The sequence below is a fragment of the Urtica dioica genome, chromosome 5 (assembly GCF_054948205.1).
Source record: "Urtica dioica subsp. dioica isolate 48M chromosome 5, U.dioica_male_clone48M_v1_H2, whole genome shotgun sequence".
Lineage (NCBI taxonomy): Eukaryota > Viridiplantae > Streptophyta > Magnoliopsida > Rosales > Urticaceae > Urtica > Urtica dioica.
In genome coordinates, this window is record NC_142760.1 from 28,789,511 (window position 1) to 28,807,598 (window position 18,088).

At 38.5% G+C, this 18,088-nt stretch overlaps 1 protein-coding gene across 1 annotated transcript; it reads right to left on the reverse strand.

Moving 5' to 3' along the window:
* Nucleotides 1-333: 333 nt before the first annotated feature.
* Nucleotides 334-1,333, reverse strand: LOC149397748 (uncharacterized). The gene has a single exon (XM_089615478.1). It carries the CDS (start codon nt 1,226-1,228, stop codon nt 632-634), a length of 597 nt encoding a protein of 198 aa, XP_089471604.1. The 5' UTR covers nt 1,229-1,333; the 3' UTR covers nt 334-631.
* Between the last annotated feature and the right edge of the window lie 16,755 nt (nt 1,334-18,088).

Below are 18,088 nucleotides of genomic sequence, written 5' to 3' on the forward strand. Positions count from 1 at the left end.
ACTGTTCACCTCACGGATATGAATCTGATACGGCTGAGTAATGTAGCGACGAAATGCATAACCGAAGAACGAACGGAACGAGTTCTCAACTACAAAAAGAAGACAATGGAAACGACAATTAAAAAGATAAACAAAATGGAATAAGTAAATTAACAATAACGAGCGAACTTTGAAGTTTGAACCAATCAAAACGCAGAACACGGAAAATTATGTGAAAGAAATGGAATGAAATTTGTGATTGCACACCGTTTTAAAAAATTAATTAAATTAATTGAAGTTCCATTAACAGATTGATTGTTTCTGTCAAAGTCACAAGGCGGTTATGAATCACCATTAAAATAGGTTACTCACTCAGACTGATTTATTTATCTGGTATATACAGATAGAGAAAGGAAGAGCCATATAGAACTATCGATGTAAAAATATATATAATTATCTGTCCTAAATATAGAAGAAACTTCTTCGGTCCTCGGAGTACATAAAAATCCATGTCTATTTTCCGAGAATCGCACAGGTCAGTGAGAGATCGATGGAGACGGCGTCGTTTCGTTCGCCTGATCTTGACTTGGAGGCGAAGAAAAGTGTCTAGGGTTTGGAGATGTATCACATACCGAGAAGAGAGAGCTTTTATTTAAGAGAGTGAGTCCTTCGTTCTTGACATGACGGAGAGTCGGCTAGGGCGTGGCTGGAACGCGCCGCGTCGGCGCTGATGGTGAGAGGACGGGCGTATCAGTGAAGCTAGGGCGCGTCGCACCAGATCGCCGCCTTCAACGCCGCCAATTCGTACGATCGAATTCGTCATCGCCGATCGCCGCGCGTTGAGGCGATTCGCCGAGTACGGCGCGTTGAGGCGGTTAGGCGAGGACGCTGACGTGGCTTTGTGGAGACTGCACCGGAACGAGCCAGGGTGGCTCGTCGGAGAGCAGAGACACGTGCGTTTGATCTGGTGGCTCCCCTCCCTCTTCACGGCGGCGATCGGACGGTTCGGAGAAGAGAACCGAACCGACGGCGTGTAGGTCGACGCTCCGCGGACGTTCACGCGCGTGGGAGAAGCTGAGCGGTTTTCCTGGTTGTAGAAGAAGGTCGGAGATCTTGAGGAGATGAAGCTCGAGCTCGATGAAGCGAAACGCGTAGAGGAAGAAAATGAGCCACACGCGCCGGAAAATCGGCCGGAAGGAGACAGTGACCGCAAAAGAGGTCCGTCGGACTTTCTAGAGTAAACCGCCATTGTTGAGCTCAGAGAAAGAGAGAGAGATTAATTTTTCTTTTATTTTTTGATATTTTTTTAAGGCTGTGTTTGGATGCCCGATTCGGCAAACCTAGCTTCACACGAGCCCTGGATTTATACTAGTCTGTTGATGTGGATGAGAATTTGAGGTTGGAGAGAAATTGGAAATTTCTCGCGATATATTAGTAAGTCGGTTCTCGCGGATATTTGTTAACCTGACCTTTCAAGAGGAGGACCCTTAAGTTTCCCCTATTTCCTTTTTCTTTCTTTCCAAGTACTTGCATTTGTTTTTTAGTGCATATTCTTAGCAATTAAGTTTTGCAAGTGTTATTTCCCATCATTAAATTCTGTGGATTTTAAATGAGTGATTAGAATTGATTCCTTATTAAAAAGAGTTAATCCAGATTTTTATGTTCACGAAATTTAATGAGATATTTTTCTTTAAATAAAATGATAATTATGTAGTTATTTAAGTCTAGTCCTTGTGTCATATTTACAATTGTTTTTTTTTGTCTAATGGATTAGCGTACATTGTCCATTACCAAATTTATGGGCGATAATATTATTGCATTCACATATATTATTAGTTTTTTTTTCCTGGAAATATATTTTAATATATCAACTAAATTTAACAGGCTATATCATACGGCATTTAAGACTGATCTCTTAATCACCTATTTATTTATGCTAATTTTCCATAAATAGAAAACAAAAAATGCAGAAATCAATCAAAATTAAATAGACAATTAATAATTCAATAGATTAAAGTGCAATAGATCAATAATTTGCTGTATGATAATAATGGATACAAATAATTTGATTCCCCTATAGTCTTCACCGAGTCAAATACATTACAAGAAAAGGAAACGGAATCTCCATTTCCAACGATCATTAAACAAAATGTAAGCACAAATTCAATGGACCTCCCAAATTGGGAAAGACGTGCAAAAATGCAATTATTTTAGCACTTTACCATGAATGAGAAGAAAAGAGACGAAAAGGGCAAAAATGCAAACACAAATAGAAATTTTAAACCTAACCAGAGTTAAAAAAAAATCAGTCTGGTTAAGATTCACAGTCACATATAGCGAAAAAACAAATATTATGTACAAACCAAATCCAAACCGTTTGAAGGAATCCAACGGTTTTTAAGAAGAGAAAGCTATGTGCGCTTCAGTTCACCCTAGTAATGTAAATGTCATCTTAATGCTGGACAGTGGACAGTAAATAATAATATAATTAAAAAAAATGGGCCGTTTTGACAGCCTTTTGGCAAATCTATAAAGTGGAATTATGACACTGCACTCTGCACGACCTCCACGTACTCATGCTATTTACAAGTGGTCCAATTGGCTACCAGTTAGTTTTTTTTTTTTTTTAATTAGAAACTGTGTTCTCTATATAAAGCTTTTCATAGGTAGATGGTATTCGAATCACAAGGAAGATTATATAATAGAATACAAATGTGGATTAGGTTTGTAAGCGAGGATTTTGAATGTGGAAATTATAGAAAGCAAAAAATTTAGAGCACATCAGTAGTTCCCATCAAATATCAACACACTGCTGGTTTATCGCTTACTTTCTATTAGATAATGTGGTAAAAAGTATCTAAAGGTTTATTCGCGACGTTTTACAAAAATAAATAAATTAATTTAAATGATATATGCCGTATTTATTAAAATAATTGCGGTATTCAGAATTTTCTAAAAGACTTGCGATATTTTAGACATCACAGTACTGGTGGCATTTTTTGAGATATTTACATAACTTGCGAAAACTAAAAATATTAGTGGAATATCATCAAACCTTAATCCGTGCGGTATTTAAAGAGATATTTCATTTTGTAAATATCAAAATTAGAAAAATATCAAATTTAGATATCAAAATTAGATCTTCTAATTGAAAAATATTTAAAATTGAACTTTTGACTCAAATTCGGACAAAAATACCATTTTAACCAATTTAACCTCTAATTTTCGATGAATTTCATATGAATTCATCAGAACTTATCGAAAATTAGATGAGTTATGATGATTTGGGGGTAATTGTACAAAAAAAAACATGTCTTTAAACTTCTATCTATTATAAAACGACGTTAACTCTTTGTAAAACATAGAATATATAGTTACAATTGACATCATTTTCTTAAATAGTGACTTTAAATAGTCAATTTTGAATTAAAAAAAAATCAATACAAATAGTAACTAAAAATATAATTTCTCCAAATAAAAATCTTTAAACTTCTACATTCATTTTTTAAAACATCTTTGAATAAATAGTATGAGTTTTAAATTATTAATGTCATGAAAATAATAAAGTAGACCCATTTTTAATAATAAAGTAGACACATTTTTAATTCATAAAGTAGACCCATTTTTATTGTTTACATGAAATTAGTAATTTGAAACTAATAATACTTTAAACATTTTTAGGTTTACCCAAAATATTACTTTTTGTAGGTCCAGATCTACTGTATAACCTGTCTTGTTAGGTGTTGTTAAAAACAACTGAAAGAGCAACAATCAATAGATAATAAAGCAAGTAAATGACACCAAGAGTGGTAACCCAGTTCGGCCTCAACTGCATACTTTGGGGGGATTTGTATCCCGGTGAAAAGAGTAACTCCACTAGATGATAGATTGAGTACACACGGGAATACAATGGATGATCACCTTCCACTATTCCTAACACCAAACTATCCTATGATGTTACTAACCCAGGCTCCCCCTAGATTTGAGCTCCCCTCACTTTTCACTCTTACACTCTCCCAGTGTATCAATGTATATCAATAACAACAATAACAGCAACAACTGTAAAATGCTAGGTTTGTATTCGCCGTAAAAAACCAAAACCTAGAGAATAAAAACCCACACACTTTTCTCTTGAAGAGATGATTTCGACGTGTAAAATGTGTCACCCTTTCCTAGGGTATGGCATTCTCTTTTATAAGAGACAAGAGAAGATAATATCTTATGATCAGACACCAGGACCGATGGCACACATCAGGACGAGGACAGACAAAAAGCTGTCAACGAGGCCACGTCGTTTCTTAGCATAAAGTGACGAAAGATGTTATGTGCAATGCAAGAGACAACACTAGGAACAATATAGTTGCCTGAACCAAAATGCCAACCTCAATGTAACAACACTTTTGTTATAAGAAGACTTATTGATGAAATTAATAATTCAAAACTAATAATACTTTTTGTTATATATATAGTTAAAGTTAGCACATATAATAGCAAGCATTCATGGAAAAGGCATGCAAATCTCAACGTGATAGTTGAACGAAAAATTAAGAAAAATGTAACGAATGACGACACGATAGGAAACATCATTGTTGTTTCGTTATATGTTGGATTTATTTTTTTATTGCAAGTTGTATGGAAAGATGTCGGGCTTCATGCCCCAGCTTCTGGTGAGACATCCTTCCTTCTGGGCGCAGACAATATTTCAGGCAAGTTTCCGGTTTTGCCAGATTGCCTCGCTGGTGACTTTATTGCGTGATATTCTTGCGAGAATGTGTAAGGAAACCCTAGATACACTTCCAGGTTTGTACAACTGCTATAAAAGCCCTGCGCTTCCCCCTTAGCAGCCTTGACGCTTCTTCAAAATACTTAGAGCTCCTAGACGTGCAAGACCGGCGGATTGGGAGGCTTTGTGCTTTGACAAGAGCGGTGTCATTCACCAAATACTATTCCAGAAGATTGAGTATTTGAGTGATTTGGGTTCTTTGTTTACGTGATTGAAGACTCACGTGTATTCGAAGACTGAAGTCATCCGAGCATAGGCGGTTGCTCGAAGAGTGGAATTGATGAGGATCTCAAATTTAGGGGGAGTCCCTGGTCTAGGTATTCACTTGTGGTAATAGTTACTAGGGCCTTGATTTTGTGTTGTAATCATATAAGACCTTGCTTGTACTATTGACTACTATATAGTGAAATCCTTTCCACTGGTAGAGTGCCCCCAAACGTAGGTGTATTGCACCAAACTGAGTAACCATATTGTGTGTCACTTTCTTATCGCACTGTTTGTTGTTTATCCATTATCTGTGTTCAAGCAAGTTGTCAGACACATTTTCAACACTTTGTGTGTGACATCTTGTCTTTGTGACTAATCAGAATTTCAATTGGTATCAGAGCAGGCACCTAGATCCTTTGGTGGTTTCCTGGGTTTTTTTTTTTTTTTTTTTTTTCTGATTACCAGATATGGATAGTTCCAAAGAGGGAGGCTCGGTCAATCGTCCTCCAGTACTTGATGGAACCAACTATGGTTAATGGAAAGCCCGTATGAGCGCCTTTATGAAATCCCTCGACAACAAAACTTGGAAGGCTGTGATCCATGATTGGGAAGCTCCAGCTTATATCGATGACAAAGGAGCTGTGACTAGTCCCACACCCGAGAAGGACTGGAGTCCTGGTGAGGATGAGGCGGCTCTGGGTAATTCTCATGCACTCAATGCTATTCTTAACGGGGTTGATAAAAATGTGTTCAGGCTTATAAGCACCTGCACGAGTGCCAAATAAGCTTGGGAAATTCTAGCTGTCGCTTATGAGGGAACCACTAAAGTTCGAGAGCAGAAGCTTCAGTATCTCAATACAAATTTTGAAGCTCTCACTATGCTTGAAGATGAATCTGTTGCCGACTTCAATGTGCGTATTCGGGATCTTGCCAACGAATCCTACTCTCTCGGCAAACTTATGACCGATGAAGATCTTGTCAGGAAAACCCTGAGAGCCTTAAGCCCAAGATTCAAAATGAAGATCACGGCGATAGAAGAAGTCCATGACCTTAAGACGCTAAAGTTTGATGAACTTATGGGATCTCTCATGACCTTCGAGCTATCTCTTCCCAGGATGGAGAAGAAACACAAAGAAATGGCTCTCAAAAGCTCTATTCATGATCAAAATGAGCAGGTATACACTGATTCTGATAATGAAATTGATGATACTATTGCTATGCTGGCCAAAAACTATAGCAGGGCTATGAAGAGATTCAACAAGATGAATGGGAAGCATGTCCCACAAGATGTCCAAAACAACTTTCAGCAAAGATTCCAGAAGAATGGAAATCGTCACAGAAACGGCAGAAGTGGTGAACGCTCTGGAAAAGGCAAAGGTATTCAGTGTCATGAGTGTGAAGGCTTTGGGCATATTCAGAAGGAGTGTCCCAACTTCTTGAAAAAGAAAAAAAAGGGATACAACGCCACTCTATCTAATGAGGAAGAGGAAGACAGTGACTCTGATCAGATAAGCAATTTTGTTGCCTTCACAGCCCCTATTTCTACTCATAATCTTGAATCTATTAACGAATCTGCTGAATCCTCAAAGAAATTTGTTACTGATGATGAACTATCTGATGACACCATGAATGATGCTTATAATGTTTTACACACTAAATGGGTTGAAGAGTCTCAGGTCCTTGACAAGCAGAGTGCACTTATTCTCTCTCTTACCGAAGGCAAGGCAAGGCTCTTAAATGAGGAGCTAGACCAGACGACCAAATCCGTCAGCATGTTGAACTCTAGCACCGACTGCCTTGATAAAATCCTAACTATTGGAAAACCTACAAAGAACATGAAGGGGATTGGCTATACTCATGGTGCTTCCACGTCTCAAACTACCTTGTTCCCCAAAAGCCTGCTGGCCAGATGTCGCGAAAAATGTCTCAAGCATCTGGCGATGACAAGTTTCAGAATCAACATCAGCGACATCCTCATGGACCAACCAGGTCTCTTATCAACAGACCTCGTTGAGTCTGCCATCATTGTGGTCGAATGGGTCATATTCGGCCTTTCTGTTATCGCCTATATAGGAGGAATCTTTTTCAGCATCAATCTTCCCACATGCATGCTCTACCTCGCCGTCAACCCTCTTCCCGGATGGAATGGAGAGTGAAAGATGCATCCTATCGTGCCAATATTGCCTACACATCTCTGAATGCCTCCACCGGTAACGATGGTATTTTGATAGTGGTTGTTCTCGCCACATGACTAGTGTTCATGCTTTACTGACCAACATAAAACCTTACTCTAATTGCCATGTTACCTTCGGTGATGGAGTGAAAGCCAAGATTATTGGTAAAAGTCAGCTCAACTATCCTGGTATGTCTTGTTTAACTGAGGCTTTACTAGTGGAAGGTCTTACTGCTAATCTTATCAGTATCAGTCAACTCTGTGACTTGAACTTGCGCGTAAATTTTACTCGTGATAAGTGTGTTGTGATAAATGAGAAACATGATGAGCTTATGAAAGGAACCAAATCTCGAGACAATTGCTACATGTGGTCTCCTGTCACAAACACTCAGGTCAACAAGTGTCTTGTGTCCAAGGTAGACGAAGCCAAGCTATGGCATCAAAAGCTTGGTCATTTCAATCTCAGGAGCATGCAGAATATTGTATCTAAGAAGGCCATTGTCGGTGTCCCTGATCTAAAGATTGTTGAAGGAAGAATCCGTGGTGAATGCCAGATTGGAAAACAAGTCAAGAAGTCACACAAGATCGTGCAACATTTTACCACATCGCGTATTCTGGAACTTCTTCACATGGATCTGATGGGACCAATGCAGGTCGAAAGTCTTGGAGGGAAGAGATACGTATTCGTGTATGTAGATGACTTCTCCAGGTACACTTGGGTTGATTTTATCCGTGAGAGATCTGATACTTTTGCTTTTTTGAGGCTTTATGCAAGCAAGTTCAGAGAGAAAAAGGAGAAAGAATTAGTAAAGTGGTCAGAATTCGGAGTGACCATGGGAGGGAATTTGAGAATATAAGCTTTACTAACTTTTGTATTGCAGAAGGAATATCTCATGAATTCTCTGCCTCCATCACACCACAAAAAAATGGGATTGTGGAAAGGAAAAATCGAACCCTTCAGGAAATGGCTAGAGTGATGATGCTGGCCAAAGACATTCCCCTTCACTTCTGGGCTGAAGTTCTCAACACGGCTTGCCATATTCATAATAGAGTAACTATTCGTCCAGGTACTACTAACACTCACTATGAAATATGAAGGGGGAGAAAGCCGAATGTTAAGTATTTCCATGTCTTTGGCTTGGTGTGTTATATTCTTGCTGATAGGGACCCCCGACGCAAGTTTGATCCCAAAAATGATGAAGGTATCTTTCTTGGGTACTCTAGAAATAGTTGGGCCTATCGTGTTTTTAATAAATGCACTAAGTCTATGATGGAATCCATAAATGTTGTGGTTAATGATGATTATGATGATTCTAAAAGTGCTCATGATGAAGATGAAGTGTTTCCTAGTAACACAGATGTCAGGACAGATGCTGATAACATTGTGGAAAACATTTCCCCAAGCACTAATGTCAGGACAGATGTTGGTGACGAAGTGGATGACATTGTTCCTGATAAAGAGCCTTCCCCCTCTCCAGAACAAAGAATTCCTTCCAGAAGAATTCAGAAAAATCACCCTGCTCATGAGGTGATTGGCGACATTGGTGAAGGTATGCGCACTCGTCCAAAAGCACCTGTAAATTATCGGGAGATGATTGGTAATTTCTGCTTTGTCTCTAAAATTGAGCCTAAGAATGCGAATGAGGCTATTGATGATGAATATGTTGTCAATGGTGCCCACAAGAAGAGTTGTAATATTTATATTGTACATTTGATGTAATAAAGTCTCATGAAGACTCTTGCTTGTAATTGCTTATTCATTAATAAAAAGTTGAAACGTTCATTCAATCTTCCTTGTCTGAAGCTTTATGATAAAACTTTAGTCTTTAGTCCATAAACAAACTTACGAAGAGATAAATGTAGATTTGCATGAACAAACTCTTCGTAGTTTGCTTAAAACGATATATCCGCAATCTAAGGGTCAAAGGACTATTGACCTCAGTATGATTGTTAGAAGAATCTATGATGTCTGGTTATGAGGCATTGAGAGTTGGAGACTCTATAGTTCTTCTAGGTATCTTCCGAAGATACTGAATTGACCAGTGCACTTCTAGAGACAAGATAAGAACAAACCATTTAACCTCTTATGTCTCGAAGTCACTACGTATGAATTGTATCGTGCTTACCTTAATCCTGAAATGAGACATGTCATTTCACACCTTAGTATTCTCATTTGAGAAAGTTAGAGTTCGGACTCACTATGTGATTCCGAACAAGGCCTATTGGTGAAGTACTAAGTTGTGAGAATGTCATGAGTAACTTTGTGAAGTTCTCATAGATATGGAATTCATGTACAAGATTGCTGAAATGCAATACATATCACCTCATGCTTTGTTCCTTGGAGTGTGAATAAATGACCTGGCCAGTGTCCAAATTGAGTCTTGACTCTTTTGGATGAAACAATGTGACTTGTTAGCTCCTCGTCAATACATTGTTTCTAACTTATTCACAAGCGACAAAGGAGTTGAGGAAATAACAGCTAGAAGGGTAAAATGGTAATTTTGTAAATCCCGACTAGCTGATGATATTCATGAAGGGTAAACACTGATAATATTCTGTGGATCCGGTCATTACAATTAGGTTGAATTCTTGAGTAGAAAATAAATTCATTTGAACCGAGAGATTTTCAGTGTCAACTCTTTAGTGGAGTCAGTTGGCATGAAGCTAAAATTGGAAATGGTTTTTGAACTTTTGAGTCCAAGTGTTTAGCTCAAACTTTGTTCATTTGGATCCATGAGGTCACTGTCACAAATCATATCGAGGAGGAATAGTTAAACTACCAGCTAAGTCAAAACAAGAACGAGACAAGTTTTGTGAAAATTGTCTAAAGGGTATTTTTGTCTTTTTAGACATAGGACGAAATGAATGTCAATAAATTTTTTGACATTGTCATATTATGACAAATGAAATTTAAATCACACAGCCAGCTTAAAGAATTTGGGCCTTGAGGATTAATTTCATTTCATAGAATTTTACTTGAAAATTCTTAATGGGTTTTTCTTATGTTGTCATGAACAAACGAAGAAACATCTAGAAGCTCCTTCTAGAAGCTCAAATTTCGTCCAACCCAAGGAAAATAAGGCTGAATTTCGTTCATTCCATAGTGGGAAAGAGAGTTTATTTTGTGCATTAATGTATGAAGATACTTGCCAAAAGATAAAGAGGAAACAAATTTCCTCTAGAAGGAAAGTGCATTTTCGGTTAACTAAGAGAGAACGAATGAGGAAACAAATCCAAGGACTTACATGACATATCATGAACGTCCAACATGGGTAGAAAAGAGGAAATAAGATTTGCTCATGCCTCCCCTATAAATAGAGACCTCATTCCTCTCATTCTAGTCATTCCACATAAGTTAGAGATTGAGAGACTCTCTCTCTAGACCTTGTGGCCGAACTCCTCTCTCTCTCTCTCTCTATTCAATTTCGTTTTTGTTTTGGCACCTAGGTCCTCATTTGACCTAGAGTTTAGCTCTTCGACTTCAAGACTCGTTCTTAAGTCGTAGTGTTTAAAAGTGCCCACACACTAATTCCTTTCTTTCTTGAGTGATTCTTGTCATAGAAACTTTCGTGGTTGCTCGAGTTCCCGAGGAAAGAAGAGAGACGTGCTGCGAGGGGAGACGAACGTTGCAACCTTTTCCAAAAGCTTCTCAACGTTCAAGCTTCTAAAAAGGTGAGTAATCTTTTATTCTCATATTAGTTTTTATTTACATGTTCTTGCTCTTTGTCTAGGTTAGTAAAAACTGTTTTACTTGTAAAAGAAATTTTTAAAATTCCGTCACTTACCGAAGCGTTAAACTTTTTCTTAAACCCTAGATCAATTCCAACAAATGGTATCAGAGCTATGGTCAAAGATATGCATGTACATGTATTTAAAAATATGAGCTTGAAAATCGTTTTCGAAAGTTTACTAATTTTGTGACAAGTTAGAATTGTTTTCTTATATTTTTTTTTAATTTATTGCTCATGCCTTTAAATTAAAAATCATGTTGATTTTCTATGAGTATGGGATGATACTAAAACACATTAGAATCAGTTCTAAAAGTTTTTAATTTTTTATATTGAAAAACGTGTTTTTAAGTTTGAGAAAATTTCGAGTAAATTTTGTGACTAGTTTTCTTGTCTTACTAGTTTCTTTTATTTACTTGAATCGTTTCATGCATATTGTTATTTCTTTTATACCATGTTATTACCTTGCTAATAAAACAAAAATAAAAGCTTTAACAACCTCCTAAAACGTTCTGTTACACTCGATTCTTTTTCGCACCTAAAAAGAGCGAACTTTAATTATTTCTTTTTCTTTGAGCTGGAGTAAAACCCGCAGTAAAAGTGGCATAACTCCCTGCTAAGAAATTGAAATTTAATGATTATTGAATCAAATTAAAGCTCTTTGTGTCCTCTTTCTAATGCCTCTGGTTTTAGGTCAAAAGGACATCGGAGCCGCCAGTTATGGCAATTTTACTCCGTAGTGCGCGGCTGTTCCGAAAGTCCAGTTTTTTAGAAATCCGGATTTTCAGTCCCACTACCAAGAGTTATAGAACTCTAATGAGAAAATTTTCTTGAGAAATTTTTTTTTTTTCATAAGATTATAAACATGATGTGAAAGATTAAAATGTTTTGATTTTTGAAAGTTTAATTGAAATTGAATTTTACATAACTAGTTTAAATTTTGAAAATCCGTTTTCGTTTTCAAACTTGAAAATATTTTGTCATCCAAATCAAATAAGTTTTCAAAATGTTCTCAAAACTATAACTATATCACATATGTTCAAAATCTATATGCTCTTGAAAATTTGAGTGGGAGGTCTCCTTGTAGACAAGCCGAAAAATAAAAAGATGTGTAATCTCAAACTTTCAAGTGTTCGAGTGAGTTGAAGTTCACACTTCCCTCTTGCACTTTCCCGAAATAGAAAATAGGAAAAGATCCGAGTATGTCCCTTGTGCCTTTATGCACTAACACTGCTCTTAACATGAAGATCTGGGATTCTCTTCTAGTTGTCCGCTCTGTCGCTCTCTAACTAGGAAATCCGTTTCCGAACTTATAAGAGTCGATGTACCAACTCCAAAAACTAAGTGGGAGGGTTATACTTGTTGTTTGTAACCCACGATCCCCAACACTAATGAAAGAAGCAATTAACGTGGGACTAAGAGCCGCTCTTGCGACCCTCTCTTAAACGGGAGTACTCCAAGGCGTTTTTGCTTTGATCATTGCTCAATGAGCTACGTCCGGGAGTGAGACGATGATGACAAGGCCTCCTCTCGAGGGATTGTTTTTCAAAGTTGACCTTTTGGACTAAGTGGTTGGTTGCACACTTAGGCTCAATCCCTAGTAATCCTCCCTTGAGGCTCTGCGAAAGGATGCGAGTGATCAAACCAATTTAAAAGGTGGCTAGTCAAAATTGGTGTATTGACATCTTGGCTAAAGCATTAATGATGTGTCATTTACTTATAAATGGAGATTTTTTGCGGCCTTCTCTTGAGGGAGTAAATTATCGTTTGGTTTATAACACCTTTGGATTTTATCAAGTCTTAAACAAACTTAAATCGTAAACCAAAGACTAATCATAAACTTGTTTCAACTTTTATAAGCAACATGTCTCTCAACCATCTCTCAATCATCCTTTCCTCGAACAAACTCGAAACCAAAAACTACGTAGATTGGAAACATAACCTCGACATAATACCTACCTTTAACAAGCACAAATGGGTACTCACCACCCCGTGTCCTCCTCTGATGAATGATGATTCAATTCAAAAGGACAAAGACGCCTTAGCGGCCTGTCTTCGATCCGATGAGATTGTGAGGTGCTATATCTTAGCATCTATGAACAATGTGTTGCAACAACAACATCGTGACATCGAGAGTGCCGCCGACATGCTCAACAATCTCCATAAGATGTTTGGAGGGCAAAGGCGTCAAGCAAGGCAACAAGCAGTCCGACAGTTTATGAACTGTCATATGAAGGCTAGGACTCCTGTTGGAGACTTTATGATACTGATCATTAGTTTTCTGAATAAAATGGAAATCCTAGGATCTGAGATTGATGGGAAGAATTCATAGATATGATCTTAGAAACTCTCTCCGCATCTCGTGATACCTCCAAGATGAACTACTCCATAAACAAGCTAGAGTACACTGTTACCAAGCTTATGAAGGAACTTCACATTGCTGTAGGTCTCACTAAGAGAAAGAGGAATCAAGGAGAGGTACATGCTACTGAGCAAAAGCCTCCGCCTCTGGAACAAAGAAGAGGCCTCACAAGGCCGATAAAAAGAACTGTCATGCCTATCTCGAAGCAAAGGAACATAGTATTGTACTAGTTACCGAAGCATGCTTAGTAGCTGATAATGTATCAACGTGGATTCTTGACTCCGCTGCTACTAACCATATTTGTTGCTCCTTGAATGGTTTCAAGAAAACCAAAAGCTTAGAGGAAGGCGAGTTCTGTTTCAAATGGGGTGATGGGAGCCTGGTGTCTGCGAAGGCTGTGGGATCCGTGATGCTGTCTTTTGAAGACCGCACTTTAAACTTGAATAATGTTTATTTTGTTCCTACCTTTTGGAAGAACTTAATATCCGTTGCTCGTCTTCTTGAGCAAGATTATTGTTTAAAGTTCATTAAGAATGGAATTCGTATTTCGTTTCCTGATAATTCTTTTGTCACTGATGCATGTATGAAGAATGCTCTTTTCTACATCTATCCCACTCAACCTTCTCTTTTAGATACTAAAATAGATAACGATCTAGTTAGGGAGCCAAAGAGGATCAAACTTTATGAGTCCTCCGATCTAACAAAATCAACATACCTCTGGCACTTAAGACTTGGTCATATAAGTCTAGATAGGATTAAGAGACTTGTGAGGGACGGTTCACTCCAAGCCTCTACAATAGGTTCACTACCTACTTGTGAATCCTGCATAGAAGGAAAAATTACTAAGCGACCTTTCTCCGATAAGGGTCGAAGAGCCACTGAGTTGCTGGAACTAGTGCATTCTGATGTATGTGGACCACTCAACCAACAGGCACGTGGAGGATACGAATACTTCGTTACCTTCACCGATGATTACTCGCGATATGGTTTTGTCTATTTGCTCAAACACAAATCTGAGACCTTTAACGTATTTAAGGTCTTCAGGGCTTTAGTGGAAAAGCAAACTGGCAAAGTGACCAAAACCCTTCGATCTGATCGAGGTGGTGAGTATATGTCTGGAGAGGATTGACTATGAAGAAGGGATTGACCCAACAAGAAGGGATTGACTATGAAGAAACCTTCTCGCCAGTCGCGATGCTTAAATCCATCCGCATACTCCTATCCATAGCTGCAGCTCTCGACTATGAGATCTGGCAAATGGATGTCAAGACAACCTTCCTGAATGACAATCTTGACGAGCGCATTTATATGGCTCAACCAGACGGTTTCGTGGAAAGAGGTCAAGAGACCAAGGTTTGTGAGTTACTTAAGTCTATTTATGGACTCAAGCAAGCATCTAGGTCATGGAATATTAGATTCGATGAAACTGTGAAAAACTTCGCCTTTGAACAGTCAATAGATGAGCCTGGTGTTTACAAGTTAATACACGAAGGCAAAGTTGTGTTTCTAGTACTGTATGTCGATGATATATTACTCATAGGTAACGATGTGGGTAAATTATCTGAGGTTAAGGTCTGTTTAGCAAAGCAATTCGATATGAAGGATCTAGGAGAGGCCGCGTACATTCTGGGGATCCAAATCTTTCGAGATCGGAAAAACCGGACCCTGTCGCTCTCTCAAGCATCTTATATTGATAAGGTGATGGATCGCTTCTCGATGCAAGACTCCAAGAAGGGCCAAACACCCTTTAGGCATGGAGTCTCACTCTCTAAAGACCAGTCTCCCAAGATTGCACAAGTGATTGAAGACATGAGGAAAATTCCTTACGCCTCTGTCGTAGAAAGCCTCGTGTATGCTATGCTCTGCACTAGACCTGATATATGTTTCGCCGTTGGCGTAGTTAGCCGTTTCCAATCCAACCCTGGACCCGAGCACTGGATTGCTGTTAAGCATGTTCTTAAATATCTTCGAAGAACTAGGAACTTGATGCTTACATACTCAGGTACTGACCTGCATGAACAAACACTTCGTAGTTTGCTTAAAACGATATATTCGCAATCTAAGGGTCAAAGGACTATTGACCTCAGTATGATTGTTAGAAGAATCTATGATGTCTGGTTATGAGGCATTGAGAGTTGGAGACTCTATAGTTCTTCTAGGTATCTTCCGAAGGTACTGAATTGACCAGTGCACTTCTAGAGACAAGATAAGAACAAACCATTTAACCTCTTATGTCTCGAAGTCACTACGTATGAATTGTATCGTGCTTACCTTAATCCTGAAATGAGACATGTCATTTCACACCTTAGTATTCTCATTTGAGAAAGTCAGAGTTCGGACTCACTATGTGATTCCGAACAAGGCCTATTGGTGAAGTACTAAGTTGTGAGAATGTCATGAGTAACTTTGTGAAGTTCTCATAGATATGGAATTCATGTACAAGATTGCTGAAATGCAATATATATCACCTCATGCTTTGTTCCTTGGAGTGTGAATAAATGACCTGGCCAGTGTCCAAATTGAGTCTTGACTCTTTTGGATGAAACAATGTGACTTGTTAGCTCATCGTCAATACATTATTTCTAACTTATTCACAAGCGACAAAGGAGTTGAGGAAATAACAGCTAGAAGGGTAAAATGGTAATTTTGTAAATCCCGACTAGCTGATGATATTCATGAAGGGTAAACACTGATAATATTCTGTAGATCCGGTCATTACAATTAGGTTGAATTCTTGAGTAGAAAATAAATTCATTTGAACCGAGAGATTTTCAGTGTCAACTCTTTAGTGGAGTCAGTTGGCATTAAGCTAAAATTGGAAATGGTTTTTGAACTTTTGAGTCCAAGTGTTTAGCTCAAACTTTGTTCATTTGGATCCATGAGGTCACTCACAAATTATATCGAGGAGGAATAGTTAAACTACCACCTAAGTCAAAACAAGAATGAGACAAGTTTTGTGAAAATTGTCTAAAGGGTATTTTTGTCTTTTTAGACATATGACGAAATGAATGTCAATAAATTTTTTGACATTGTCATATTATGACAAATGAAATTTAAATCACACAGCCAGCTTAAAGAATTTGGGCCTTGAGGATTAATTTCATTTCATAGAATTTTACTTGAAAATTCTTAATGGGTTTTTCTTATGTTGTCATGAACAAATGAAGAAACATCTAGAAGCTCCTTCTAGAAGCTCAAATTTCGTCCAACCCAAGGAAAATAAGGCTGAATTTCGTTCATTCCATAGTGGGAAAGAGAGTTTATTTTGTGCATTAATGTATGAAGATACTTGCCAAAAGAAAAAGAGGAAACAAATTTCCTCTAGAAGGAAAGTGCATTTTCGGCCTACTAAGAGAGAACGAATGAGGAAACAAATCCAAGGACTTGCATGACATGTCATGAACGTCCAACATGGGTAGAAAAGAGGAAATAAGATTTGCTCATGCCTCCCCTATAAATAGAGACCTCATTCCTCTCATTCTAGTCATTCCACATAAGTTAAAGATTGAGAAACTCTCTCTCTAGACCTTGTGGCCGAACTCCTCTCTCTCTCTATTCAATTTCGTTTTTGTTTTGGCACCTAGGTCCTCATTTGACCTAGAGTTTAGCTCTTCGACTTCAAGACTCGTTCTTAAGTCGTAGTATTTAAAAGTGCCCACACACTAATTCCTTTCTTTCTCGAGTGATTCTTGTGATAGAAACTTTCGTGGTTGCTCGAGTTCCCGAGGAAAGAAGAGAGACGTGCTGCGAGGGGAGACGAACGTTGCAATCTTTTCCAAAAGCTTCTCAACGTTCAAGCTTCTAAAAAGGTGAGTAATCTTTTATTCTCATATTAGTTTTTATTTACATGTGCTTGCTCTTTGTCTAGGTTAGTAAAAACTGTTTTACTTGTAAACCCTAGATCAATTCCAACAGTATAGATGTACCACTCCGCGTTCTCTTTATGTTCATCGTCTGATACTATCGGCTTCATCATCCCATAAGGCACACAATTCTTGGATAAAAAAACAGAGAGCTCTCGCACTTGAACTTCATCGACACTTTTTTTTTATCTTCAAGATACCTTGCAACGAATGTTAGAGCTTCTTCTACAATATAAGCTTTCATCTGCTCTCGTTGCATACTTGGCACACGTCTACTTCCGCGAGATCTTTTCGAAATAGGACACAGTCGTTAATACACGCATCGATCATCTCGTATCCCATGCCAAAACGCTTCAGCTTCGCCTTTGCCTGGTAATGCTTCTCCGGAATTCGATTACCAGCTGGATGGGACTTCTTCAAGAGCTGCAAGAGTTCTGTGAACGACTTGTTCGTCCAATGGTTCATGACTTTGAGGTGCATCAACGAAACCAAGAACGACAAAGAAGAAAACTCTTTGCATCCAGGGTACAATTCTGCTTCCAACTCGGCGAAGTGGTCTTCCACTTGCTCCTCTGCACGCACCTCGCTCTGGGTCGGCTCCGTAGCATCGTTGAAATCCTCGTGATCCCTGATATCCTCCACAGCACCGTGCAATCCTCCTATTCCTCTCTGATCTGTTCCTCCGATGGAATCTTCTTCATGAGGAAGGACGACACGCTCGAGCTCGCCGTGATGATACTATTTTGTGTAGCGTGGGGTAAACCCCTTGTTCAGCAAATGATTCCTGACAACCCCGATGTCGAGCCATCTCACGTTGTTGCAAGGTTTGCAAGGACATGGATATTTTCCATTTTTGTTAGGGAATCTTCTTGCAGCACGAATAAACTCGTTAACACCGGTTTTGTACTGCAATGTCACCCGATTATTCTCCGTGATCCAATCTCTACTTGGATTGGACATTTCCCTGAATGAGAGCGAGAAATGAAAGTTTTG

What these genes read in the sequence shown, in the direction of transcription:
- LOC149397748 (XM_089615478.1), bottom strand. Translation starts at nt 1,228, where the DNA reads ATGGCGGTTTACTCTAGAAAGTCCGACGGACCTCTTTTGCGGTCACTG.